General features: G+C 40.1%; 1 protein-coding gene across 1 annotated transcript in view; it reads right to left on the bottom strand.

Annotated features, from left to right (window-relative positions):
* Positions 1-2,547: 2,547 nt before the first annotated feature.
* The window catches only part of cyp4f3 (cytochrome P450, family 4, subfamily F, polypeptide 3), a 38,839-nt gene continuing 29,437 nt past the window's right edge, over positions 2,548-11,949 (bottom strand). The window contains exon 13 of the mRNA XM_077230833.1: positions 2,548-3,991. Within this exon, the coding sequence (XP_077086948.1) occupies positions 3,814-3,991 (178 nt within the window). The 3' untranslated portion in view covers positions 2,548-3,813. The remainder of the gene's footprint in view (positions 3,992-11,949) is intronic.

Raw genomic sequence — 11,949 nt, 5'->3', positions numbered from 1 at the left:
TATTTAATTTCATATGATTAAAATTGATGATAAATGATCAAATTTGTGTTTTATGTCTTCATTTTATTACCAGAAAAAACACAACACAGAATTAGTGTGACATTTTTTTTCATATTTTTTTTTAAATGTTGTATACGTTTAATGATTCATAATACACTATTTCAATTAATTAGACATGCTTTTTGATTGCTAAAAAATGTACACCACGTATTCGTAATACACCCGCTCCGCAACACTAGCAGTTCCCCCAATCCCCCCCCCCTGAAAAAAAATCCTAGGGGAAACACTGGGCATTCATAACGGTGCGCGTCCATGGCGACGAGCGAGCAGAGCTGAGCGAACGTTTAGTTAATTTATTCATTCGAGCGCTCTGCAAGAGCCACCATTATCAATGTGGACGTCCGTATTTAAAAGCTCTCGATCCTCAGTCACATACCAAATATGTATATAATTTTGAACACAAGAGGGCAGTATGGCCCTATGTATGAGTTGGTGTTTAAACTAAACTATCACTCAAAGAGCCCCCCCCCCCCCCTCCTCCCCTCCCCCCCTCCCTACACAGACACACACACACACACACACAAACAGAATGGCAGGGGGACAAGAAATCCATTCAAACTACAATATCTGACTTTCTGTTGCTCTGAGCTAATGACTTTAAATTAGAAAGTCGATTGGCTTGATGAGAACAATATGCGTGGCAAGTTTTGTAACTGTAGGTAAAACGAGCAAAGTTATAACACACTTTATGTGTCCTTTTTTAGTCATAAAATTAATTTCCTCGCCACGGCCAAACCGTTCGAGATATCAAAAATCCCTCCGGAATTTAGCATCATCAATGTCTTGACGTCATGCTGACCGAGTTTGCTTGAAATCCGATTAATTCCCAAGGAGAATTAAATAGAATTTCAGGGGTATGCGTTTCCAAACAAACCATGATAGCCGGCTTCCTGTTGGGATGTCGTAAAACTTAGAGCACGAAAGTTGTTCAACCCAATGAGATCTATAAGTGTACCGAGTTTCATATTATTACATGCAAGTGTCTTTGATTTATGGACAAGTGTTCGAATCCCAGTCCAGGGGGCGCTGTCGGTCCGCCCTTCCACGCCCGGGTACCAGCTTCAGTCCGGCCCTGATGGCCACGGGTTCTGACCCGTGTGCAAAGTTTCAAGAGTTTTAGAGGATGTTAAGGGCCCCAAAAGCCCCCAAAACCTTGATCAACAATAATTAAAAGCTTTGTCACTCAAACAGACACATCCCCCTCCCCCCACAGACACAGAGGTATGCAGAGAGAGGGAGAGAGGGACAGAGATTACTCCAAAACATCCCATTCAAACCAAAATATCTGACTTCCTGTTGTTCGGAACCAAAATCTGTAAATTAGAAAGTTGTCCGGCTTGATCTGAACAATATGCCTACCGAGTTTTAAGATTGCAGGTAAAACTATGAAACTAACCCTCTCACTTTTGTCAAAAGGTGGCGCTACTGAGTCCCTGCACCACGCCCGTTCCTGAAACTTTGCACATGTCTACTGGCTAATATATGTGACATGTCTGTCGAGTTTCATGCAATTTCAAGCATGCTAAGAGTCTCAAAAGCATCAAAAAAGAATTTTAAAGTTTGATGTGTTGCCACGGCAACAGTATCAAAGATATCAAGAATCCATTCACAGGTCTACATATGGCGTATGTTTACATTATACAGATGAAGTTTGAAGCAAATTGGGTTAAAATAAGAGGGTGATTTCGAAGCATTTTGAAAGTGACACACTTCCTGCTGCCAGTTGGTGGCGCTATAACTTTGACTCACAAAAGTCACATCCATGTGATCGGCCTCTTACAACGAACACACTGCTGAAGTTTCATCAAGATCAGTTAATGTATGCAGAAGTTATAACACACTTCCTGTTTCACGTTTCTCGCCATAATTTCGTTTCCTCGCCACGGCCACACCGTTCGAGATATCAAAAATCCCCTGGCAATTTTTCATCCTCAATGTCTTGACTTCATGCTGACCGAGTTTCGTGGCATTTCTTTGAATTCTCTAGGAGAAGTACTTTAAATTCCATTGCATGCGTTTTACAAACAACCCTAAATAGCCGACTTCCTGTTGGGCTGGGGTAAAAAGTAAGAGCATGAAGTATATATGAACCGATGAGATCTATATGTGTACCGAGTTTCATATTCTTACATACAAGCGTGTTTGATTTATGGACCAAGTTTTCGGACCCCGTTCCAGGGGGCGCTGTCGAGCCCCCCTGCCACGCCCGGGTACCATCTTCACCCCGACCCTGATGGCCGCGGGTTCTGACCCGCGTGCAAAGTTTCAAGAGTTTTCGTGCACGTTAAGAGCCCCAAAAGTGCCCGAATAGTCGTAAGAAAAATAAAAGAGGAGAAAAAAAAAAAATAATCCTAAGGAAAACAATAGGCCCTTCGCCTTTTCAAGGTTTGGGCCCTAAAAATACCCAAAAGAGATTAAACCAAATGTGGTCACAATAACACGAGGGACCCTGCTGGTTTGAATTGGATTTAAAGACAGAGACGTGACTTCCAAACAATACAAATTTATTTCACAAAAAGAATATTTATTCCACTAAAAGCCTTCAAAAAAAGAGTAAGATATACTCTTGACAGTATACCTGTTAAATGCCAACAGTTGCATCAAGACTTTAAAAGCAAGTGACAACCCCCCCCAGAAAGAAACAATACAAACAAAAAATATATAAACTAATATCACAGCTCGTCGGACATGAACATGTGGATAGCCTACAAACAGACTTACACCAAACACCCCCCCCCCCCCCCCCCCCACACACACACACACACAAAGAACAAACAGAAATTAAATCACAATTCCTACCATTTAAAAATCTTTCAAACCGCTTCACATCAATGAATCAGAATGCAAACCTATGGTTTAATTGGTAAAACACAAAGGACAAAAATATCAAACACTCAATCACAGATTATATTGTACAAATCCACAGGGCAGAATCGCCCTAAAACACTCAGGCTGAACATGCTATACAAAAAAATGTGACAAAAGCATAAAAAAAATGTTCATATATGGACGTTATAATACCAATTCATAAATTGGCCAAATTACAAAAACCCACAATAAACTTCTTATCTCCCAGATGAAATCTTACTCAACGGAAGGCTTTTTGCTAACTGTGCTCGCCACCTCTCTCACACACACACACACACACACACACACACACACACACACACACACACACACACACACACACACACACACACACACACACACACACACACACACACACACACACAATTACACCAGGAATCGCGTATAAGAGAGCAATAATATAGGCGACTCAAGAAGCGTCAAGAAATAAAACACAGATAGACCTAAAATATTAAAAACTCAGCCTGTCACATATGGAATGGGAGGGTTTCAGAAAAGAAATGTGTACGATTCACTGTTTTCACACTCGTACTAAAATCTGTGTTTATATTTTAGGACACAACGCTGCTTCTTCATACTTTTAAAAACTTCAGAAAACCATGCTGTGCAAACTATTCATTTGAATTTTGGATTGGGTATTTAAATATATTTACTGGAATATATTTCAATATTTTAAATATTTAAAAAAGCAAAATTGGCAATGTAGCAAAGTTTTTCTCAATATTGAATCAAAGCATCATCAGTATATGCAGCTACAGTAGAATGTGTTACAGTTGCTTTGCAATTCAGCAGTGTTGCATTACACACATCTCCTTTAAAACGTGGAATTAATAATAAATTATTGGGAAAGAATCAGAAACAGCATTGTAAGCGTGTGTGTGTGTTTCAGTGCTGTGAGTCGGCGAGCGCCTCGAGGTTCAGCATCATTCCTCCTTCGGCTCTGAGGACCAGCTGATAGAGACGCCCGACCGGTCTGAGTCCCGGGAGAATCCTGAACCTCCTCAGAGTCTGAGCCACAACCACCTTTATCTCTGCCATCGCGAAGCTCTGCCCGATACAGTTCCTGAAGGAGACACGAGAAACATGAGTGTGTGTGTGTGAGAGAGAGAGAGAGAGAGAGAGAGAGAGGAGAAACATGAGTGTGTGTGTGTGTGTGTGTGTGTGAGAGAGAGAGAGAGAGAGAGAGAGAGGAGAAACATGAGTGTGTGTGTGTGTGTGTGTGTGAGAGAGAGAGAGAGAGAGAGAGAGAGGAGAAACATGAGTGTGTGTGTGTGTGTGTGTGTGAGAGAGAGAGAGAGAGAGAGAGAGAGAGGAGAAACATGAGTGTGTGTGTGTGTGTGTGTGTGTGAGAGAGAGAGAGAGAGAGAGAGAGAGAGAGAGGAGAAACATGAGTGTGTGTGTGTGTGTGTGTGTGTGAGAGAGAGAGAGAGAGAGAGAGAGAGAGAGAGAGAGAGAGGAGAAACATGAGTGTGTGTGTGTGTGTGAGAGAGAGAGAGGAGGAGAAACATGAGTGTGTGTGTGTGAGAGAGAGAGAGGAGGAGAAACATGAGTGTGTGTGTGTGTGTGTGTGAGAGAGAGAGAGAGAGAGAGAGAGAGAGGAGAAACATGAGTGTGTGTGTGTGTGAGAGAGAGAGAGAGAGAGAGAGAGAGAGGAGAAACATGAGTGTGTGTGTGTGTGAGAGAGAGAGAGAGAGAGAGAGAGAGAGAGGAGAAACATGAGTGTGTGTGAGAGAGAGAGAGAGAGAGAGAGAGAGGAGAAACGTGTGTGTGTGTGTGTGTGTGAGAGAGAGAGAGAGAGAGGAGAAACGTGTGTGTGTGTGAGAGAGAGAGAGAGAGAGGAGAAACATGAGTGTGTGTGTGTGTGTGAGAGAGAGAGAGAGAGAGAGAGAGAGAGAGGAGAAACATGAGTGTGTGTGTGTGTGAGAGAGAGAGAGAGAGAGAGAGAGAGAGAGAGAGAGGAGAAACATGAGTGTGTGTGAGAGAGAGAGAGAGAGAGAGAGAGAGGAGAAACGTGTGTGTGTGAGAGAGAGAGAGAGAGAGAGAGAGGAGAAACGTGTGTGTGTGTGAGAGAGAGAGAGAGAGAGAGAGAATTTGAATTTGAAAAAGAACTTTATTTCACAATCATCCTAATACACACAAATTAACAAACTAACAACAGAAAACAAATTATGGGAAAAAAATTAAATCATCTTCAAAAATGGTACAAAAAACTCCCTTACAACACCAAATCTTCTCAAAAGTAAACAAATCATTCATAGTTTTATAAAACTTATAATCAATCAGTACTCTCGACTTCACCAATGTTAAAAAAGTCTCAATAATGTTTTGACTAGGTTTCTGTTCAATTTTATCCCTTCTACTAATATATATTGCCATTTTCGCTTGACCAATTATGAAATTCAGAAACTGACAAATATACTTTTTTTTTGACTATATTTAAAACCCAAAATAAAAACAGTTTCTGTAAATGATTCATTAAAACCACAAAAACATTTTCCTAGAAAATCAAACAACGATATCAATCTTGGACATTGTATGAATGCATGAAAAACTGTTTCTTTTTGTAAACAAAAGGGACAACCATCATTAACTTCCACATTTAAAACAGAAACAAAAGAATTAACAGCTAAAATACCATGAATTATTCTCCATTGCAAATCCCCAACCTTTTTTGATAATGGCGGTTTATATAGAGCTCTCCATTCTGGTTTTACATTTTCCTTTAAGCCAAAAAAACTCCTCCACGGTGTATCCGTTTTTCTTGCCAGATGATTCTTATTAAAACCCATAACACAAGCGCCATACAATATCTTTCCTTTAGTAGATAATAAATCCAACCACTGTGAGTCCCAAGTTTTAAATGGAAAACCCTTAAAACCATCCAACTTTGGTAAAAGCATCAAACAAGGAAAAAAATCATTTTCATCAGGAATAGACACTCCAGAAAAATAATCATTTAACATTAGACTCTCCTCTGTTGTGAGGGTAGACTTTAACTTAGCTAAAAAAAGAGCAACTAATCGAATAGATCTAGTGCCTAAAAAATCAGCTACTTTTACAGCATTGTCCAATTTCTCTCCAGCTATGTCCAGTAATTGTCTTAAAATAATCACTTTTGATTCTTTAAGCTTAAAACCACAGTTAAAAAAAATGTTATTATCATTTACATCCAATCGGGCCCCAAGAATTAAAGGTTCCTCCAGAAGCCAGTAAAGTGAGTATGGGTTTTCTGTTTTTTGAATGTGAAACAGACTCCCAACTTTAAAAAGACTCTTATAAAAAGGTGGAAAACCAGACAAGTCCATTTTTAGAGGGTTTAGTAGAAACAGATGCTTGTTTAGTCCGAAACCTCCAAAGTTTTGCAAAACGAAATGGGCCATTATCCTCCAGCCGACATCCGACGCACCGTCCAGAAGTCTCTGCAGAAACTGCAAGCGAAAAGCGGCAAATGTATCAGTCCTTGTCCTCCTTCTTCTTTCGGTAGATAAAGAACACTCTGTCGAATCCAGTGTAATTTGTCCCCAAAAAAGTCTACAAGAATCGCTTGTATTTTCACCAGTAGTTGAGGAGGAGGATCAATACACGCCAACTTGTGCCACAGTGCAGACGCGACCAGGTTGTTGATAACAAGAATGCGTCCTCTGTATGACATTTTAGGGAGCAGCCACTTCCATTTTTCTAAACGTCCATTAATTTTTTCAACAACTCCTTCCCAGTTCTTTTGTTGAGTCGTGTCATCACCTAAAAAAACTCCCAAATATTTCAAACCACCTTTACCCCAGACCAAACCTTCAGGAATTTTAGGTTTGCCATTTTTCCAGTTGCCAACCAAAAGTGTTTCACATTTCGTCCAATTCACTTTTGCCGAAGATACAAGAGTAAAATCATTAATTAAATTAAATAAAATTTGCACATCTTTTTGTCCACTTACAAACACCATTACATCGTCAGCATAAGCAGATAAACATATGTTCTTTTTACAGTTAGGCAAATGTAATCCATAAATTCTTTCCCTTATTTTTTGTAATAAAGGCTCAATGGCCAATGCGTACAACATTCCAGAAAGAGAGCACCCTTGTCTTACACCTCTTTTAACCTGAAATGGAGCACATAAACCGCCATTAATCTTCAATACACTTTCAATCTCACTATAGAGTACCTGGACCATCAAAATAAAATCTTTTTTAAAGCTGAACGCTGCTAAAGTTTTCCACAAATAGGGGTGCTCAACCCTATCAAAAGCTTTCTCCTGGTCCAGTGAAATCAATCCAAAATCCAAATCAAGTAATTTTGACACCTCTAAAGCATCCCGAACCAAAGAGATGTTGTCAACAATGGATCTGCGCGGAATACAGTAGGACTGGACTGGGTGTATTACTTGCCTTATTACTTCAGCCAATCTATTTGCTAAAACCTTAGAGAGCAGTTTGTAATCACAACAAAGAAGTGATACAGGGCGCCAATTTTTAATATCTGTCAAATCTCCTTTCTTTGGTATTAGCGTTATCACTGCCCTCCTGCAGCTCAACGGCAACATACCTTTTGACAGACAATCACTCAGCACTTGTAACAAGTCCGCTCCCAACTCTGCCCAAAAAGACTTATAAAAATCAACTGGGAGGCCGTCAATCCCAGGTGCCTTTCCCAATTCCATGTCATGAAGGGCCTTATATACCTCTCCCAGACTTAGCCCGCCTGAAAGAGCCACATTACCTTCTTCTGACATCTTTGGAAGGGAAAAAAACACATTGTCCTCATCACCCTCCATTACATACTCGCTTCTATACAGATTTTTGTAAAAACCAACTGCTCTCTTTCGAATGTCACCGGGGTTCAGCAAAACCTGACCCTCTTCCGACCGCAAGGCTTTAATCAACCTCTTCTGCCCATTTTTTTTCTCTAAACAGAAAAAAAATTTGGACGGTGCATCCATATGATTTATATTTTGAAATCTTGATCTGACCAATGCGCCCTGTGTTCTGTATTCTAGCAGATCTGCTAACTGAGCTTTCTTTTTGAAAAATAATTCAAAATGATTACTTGTCCCAGTTGATTCTGCTATTTTTTGACACTCACTTAATTCTTTCTCCAAAGTTTCCAAAGATTTTTTAAACTCTATAGTGACGTTGCGAGTGTATTGTTGACAAAACTGTCTAATTTTAACTTTACCAATGTCCCACCACTGCTGTATTGATCTAAAATTAGTCTTCGAATTTCTATAATTCTGCCAAAAATACTTAAAAGAGTCTCTAAAAAAACTATCACTCAGTAGAGAAATATTGAAATGCCAATAGGCGCTGCTAGGTTTAATTGAATTTAAAATAAAATTACATTGTACCATACTATGATCAGAGAACCCTATTGAGATTGAGGAGTCACGTGCCGATGTGGGCGGGGTCTGAGCCGGTCCGCCATGATGGTAGGAGACGCTATCGGTTGCCAGGGGCAACGCCATCAGAACTTCACAGAAGCGCGACTAAACATTCAAGAGCTCTTTCATTTTTTCGCATTTATTATTTTTTCGCATTTATTATTTCGGCGGGACAGAGACGGATCTACGAATACGAGAAAAAAAGGAAGAAAGTAAAGAAATGCAAAAAGATAAGGCGAAAGAAAAGGGACCTTACAGGAACAAGCTCACACCAAGCACAAAACAGCGGTATTTGGAGAAGCAGCATCAAGATATTTGTTCTTTTGCACTAAGAACAGTATTGTTATTTTATTATTATTACTTATGTTGTCCATGAAACTTATGTTGTCCGAAAAAAATACATATATATTCAGTTCTCGATAAATATTGTTAAGCCATATCAAGTTGTTTCAAGCATTTATTTCAAGAAATAAAAAAGTAATGAACAAGGCACTCAAACAACACTTTTGCACATGTTCGTTAAGGCACAGCAAACAGTGTCAACTTATCAAAGGCATCAGCCAACCAAGCAATCCGGCGTCTCCTCGTCAGGTCAGAGACTTGCTCTCCCTGATGCTGTGTCCATTTCGGTAACCTAAAAAACTGTATTCCATTCTTCCTATGTTTTCCAAATGTATCGTGTGAGGTACTGGAGCAGTTTTTAACGCAGCGGTGAATTCCAGGCATGGTAAAACAGTGTGGAATTGCGAGAACCTCCTCTACTACCGAGTTAACAACACACGTAAACAATCTTGTTTTGCCGCCGGAATCCTGCCAACATGGCGGAGAGGGTGTGAATCCCGCGAGATCCCGTGATATCGAGGGGAGGGGCTCTGTACCATGACGACAACTCCTCACTCTCAATTGGAATTATAGAGCAATTTTTGAAAATATTAAGATGATGTGTAAAACCATACAATCTATCTAATCTGGCAAGGGATACCATGTTTTCCCTCATAGAAACCCATGTATATTGTCTCATATCTCCATTTAATTGTCTCCAAATATCACATAGTTCAAACTTCTTCTTTAGATGAATGAGACGTTTCTGAGACGACAAATGGGGTTCAACATGGTTCCTATCAATCATATTTTCTGTGCAATTAAAATCTCCCCCCAAAAACAAATTTTCCTCTTCCGAGCAATTTTGTAATAGCCTGGCAAGCCAGACCTATCAAGATGTTAGGTCTGGGAACTCACAATTGGCATACCTCAATCCGAGGGGCGAGATAAACAGTTGTATTTCAAATTCCCTCTGCACGCAATAGGACAGCGCTACAACCAACCAGAGCAACGGACGGCTTTGGCTGAGTGAGTCCCATGCGTTTTTCCACCAGCGGAGCTAGTTGATATTAAACTTTTGCCATATCCGGTCGTCAAAACTCCGAACACATCTTCCTTCTTTTAAGAATGACTTAAGTGACGTTCTCTTAACTCCAAGTCATGCAGAGTCGCGGCCAAAGCCGATTCGAAAGACCGCTGTTCGCCAGCAGCATCTTCTTTGTTTTCAAGAATCACCTATGGAAATCACGCAGAACTGTCAAAACTCTGCCGTCATTATGTTAAGCCCGCCCACCAACTCTATACACGATGTGATTGGCCTGACCAGAGTTTGGTTTTTCCAGCTCGAATGCCAACGGAGAGTTGCTAGACCACACTTTGCTGCAAAATATTTTTTGCTGCCGCTAGGGTGCGTCTAGATTTCTAGGCTTATTTTGTAAAGTAGTACACAGTAAATCTAAGAACAACATTCTTTTCACAGGAACTGTTGGAGCGTAAATACAAATAAAAACCAAAGTATAGCTTTCATAGACAGCTCTGATTTTTAGTAGTCTTCCTTTCACAACTTCGTCAACAACGTAAGAAATTGGACTAAAACTCTTAGAAAATAATACTGCAACTCCTGCACTTATTGAAGTGTTATGGCTTAATACAGTTAGCCCCTCAAATTCCCTTTCCCAATCTGCTGCATTCCCCCCGTCACTATGTGTTTCTTGTAACAATAAAATATCATCAGTTTCATTAACTCATTTAACATTCCTCTTTTCTTAATGTCTCTAGCACCATTTACATTCAGGGTTGCTAGACGAACTTCACTCATGACAATGAGGAGAGAAAACAGCCAAAAAAAAAACAAAACACACTCATTAATGTAGAAAAAGAGCTTAAATTATTCAACAACATTCATAAGTTTAAGCTCTACATTCCTCACCAATTTTTTTAAACGATAAACTTCTTTATTTGTGAAGCATCCTTCAGCCATTAAGTTCCTCGTTTTCTCAACAAACTGTGTTACATTAGGGAAATGATCTTGTACACACACCCCTCTCCTGTTCTTCGTTGACTTCAAGAACAACTTTATCTCTTCAGCATCACAGCTACGACCAGAAAAGTCACTCAAAGACAACGCCACACTGGAATCTGATGATTCACCTTCACTCTCGGTTTCATTATCCTCGCTACCATATAAATCAGCTTTCTTCCCGGCTTTTTTATTTTGGAATTTATCACTCATTTTTCTTTTCTGAGGTGTTTTGAACATTTCTGCCCCTGTCTCCATTTCTAATTCTGCACAATCAATTCCACTCTTTTTCTGTACAACCTGTGTTACATCATTTTCAGTAGTAGCACCTTCTCTTTCTTTTTCAGGAAGTTTTGAGTGTTTTACATCAGATACCATATCAACTTTGTCTGTCAAACCAACAGATTTTATTCCAGATATCTCCTTGCAGTTAACCCCTTCAGTCCCACTGTGATGGACACCCTGTACCTCTGAGCTCAGTGAAACTACACCAGCCTCTCTACTCGTGCTTGGATTGGAAACCAGATCCCCTTTCTCAGTGACTTTCTTTTCTGTGCAGTTACGAATCAAATGGCCTGCTTTTCCACAACCAAAGCACTTCGTTTTAGCAGTTGTTACAAAAATGATGTAATCAAATTCATCAGCTCTAAAACTAAGTGAAAGATCCAATTCCTCATCGTCCTTAATTATCATATATGCAAATCTCCTGAAAGATACAATATGTTTCAAAAGGGGAGAACCTGTACTAATCCGGATTTTTTTTATTGGGGATACCAATTTTCCATAGCGTGATAAAGCTTCTGTTATTATCACGTCACTGAGAAAGGGGGGAACGTTAGATAAGGTGACTCTCTTAGAAGGTAGTGAGAGGGGAAGAACAGAAACAAACTCGCCACCAATCACAATTCCACTCTCAACTACTTCATTCACCTTTTCAACGTTACTAAGAAAAATCACAGTAGCGTTATTCATTCTCGATGCGGATAAAATACATCCATGTCCTACAACCTCGCCAATCGCTAAACAAATCTCCTCTATACTCGCCGCAAACGCCACTTTGACCGCATGGCGCCGCGTGAGTGTAGACAAACCCTGTGTAGCTGGGGTCGTCATGCTTCTCCCGGTAAAAACCGGTAGCACTCGGCCCAAACCACACCAAAAACTACCACAAACTAAAAAACAACACAAGCAAAGAAAAACAGGCGGAAAAGACAAAGATATTTAGACACAGAAATCAACTTCACTCACCGCACTGACCATCCACACCGGAAGTGAGAGAGAGAGGAGAAACATGAGTGTGTGTGTGTGT

This window comes from Siphateles boraxobius, unplaced genomic scaffold, assembly GCF_051911475.1.
Source record: "Siphateles boraxobius isolate OS27281-9 unplaced genomic scaffold, OSU_SipBor_1 151, whole genome shotgun sequence".
Taxonomy (NCBI): Eukaryota; Metazoa; Chordata; class Actinopteri; order Cypriniformes; family Leuciscidae; genus Siphateles; species Siphateles boraxobius.
Note: the sequence above shows the minus strand (reverse complement) of the source record. Positions and strands in the feature narration are given on the sequence as shown.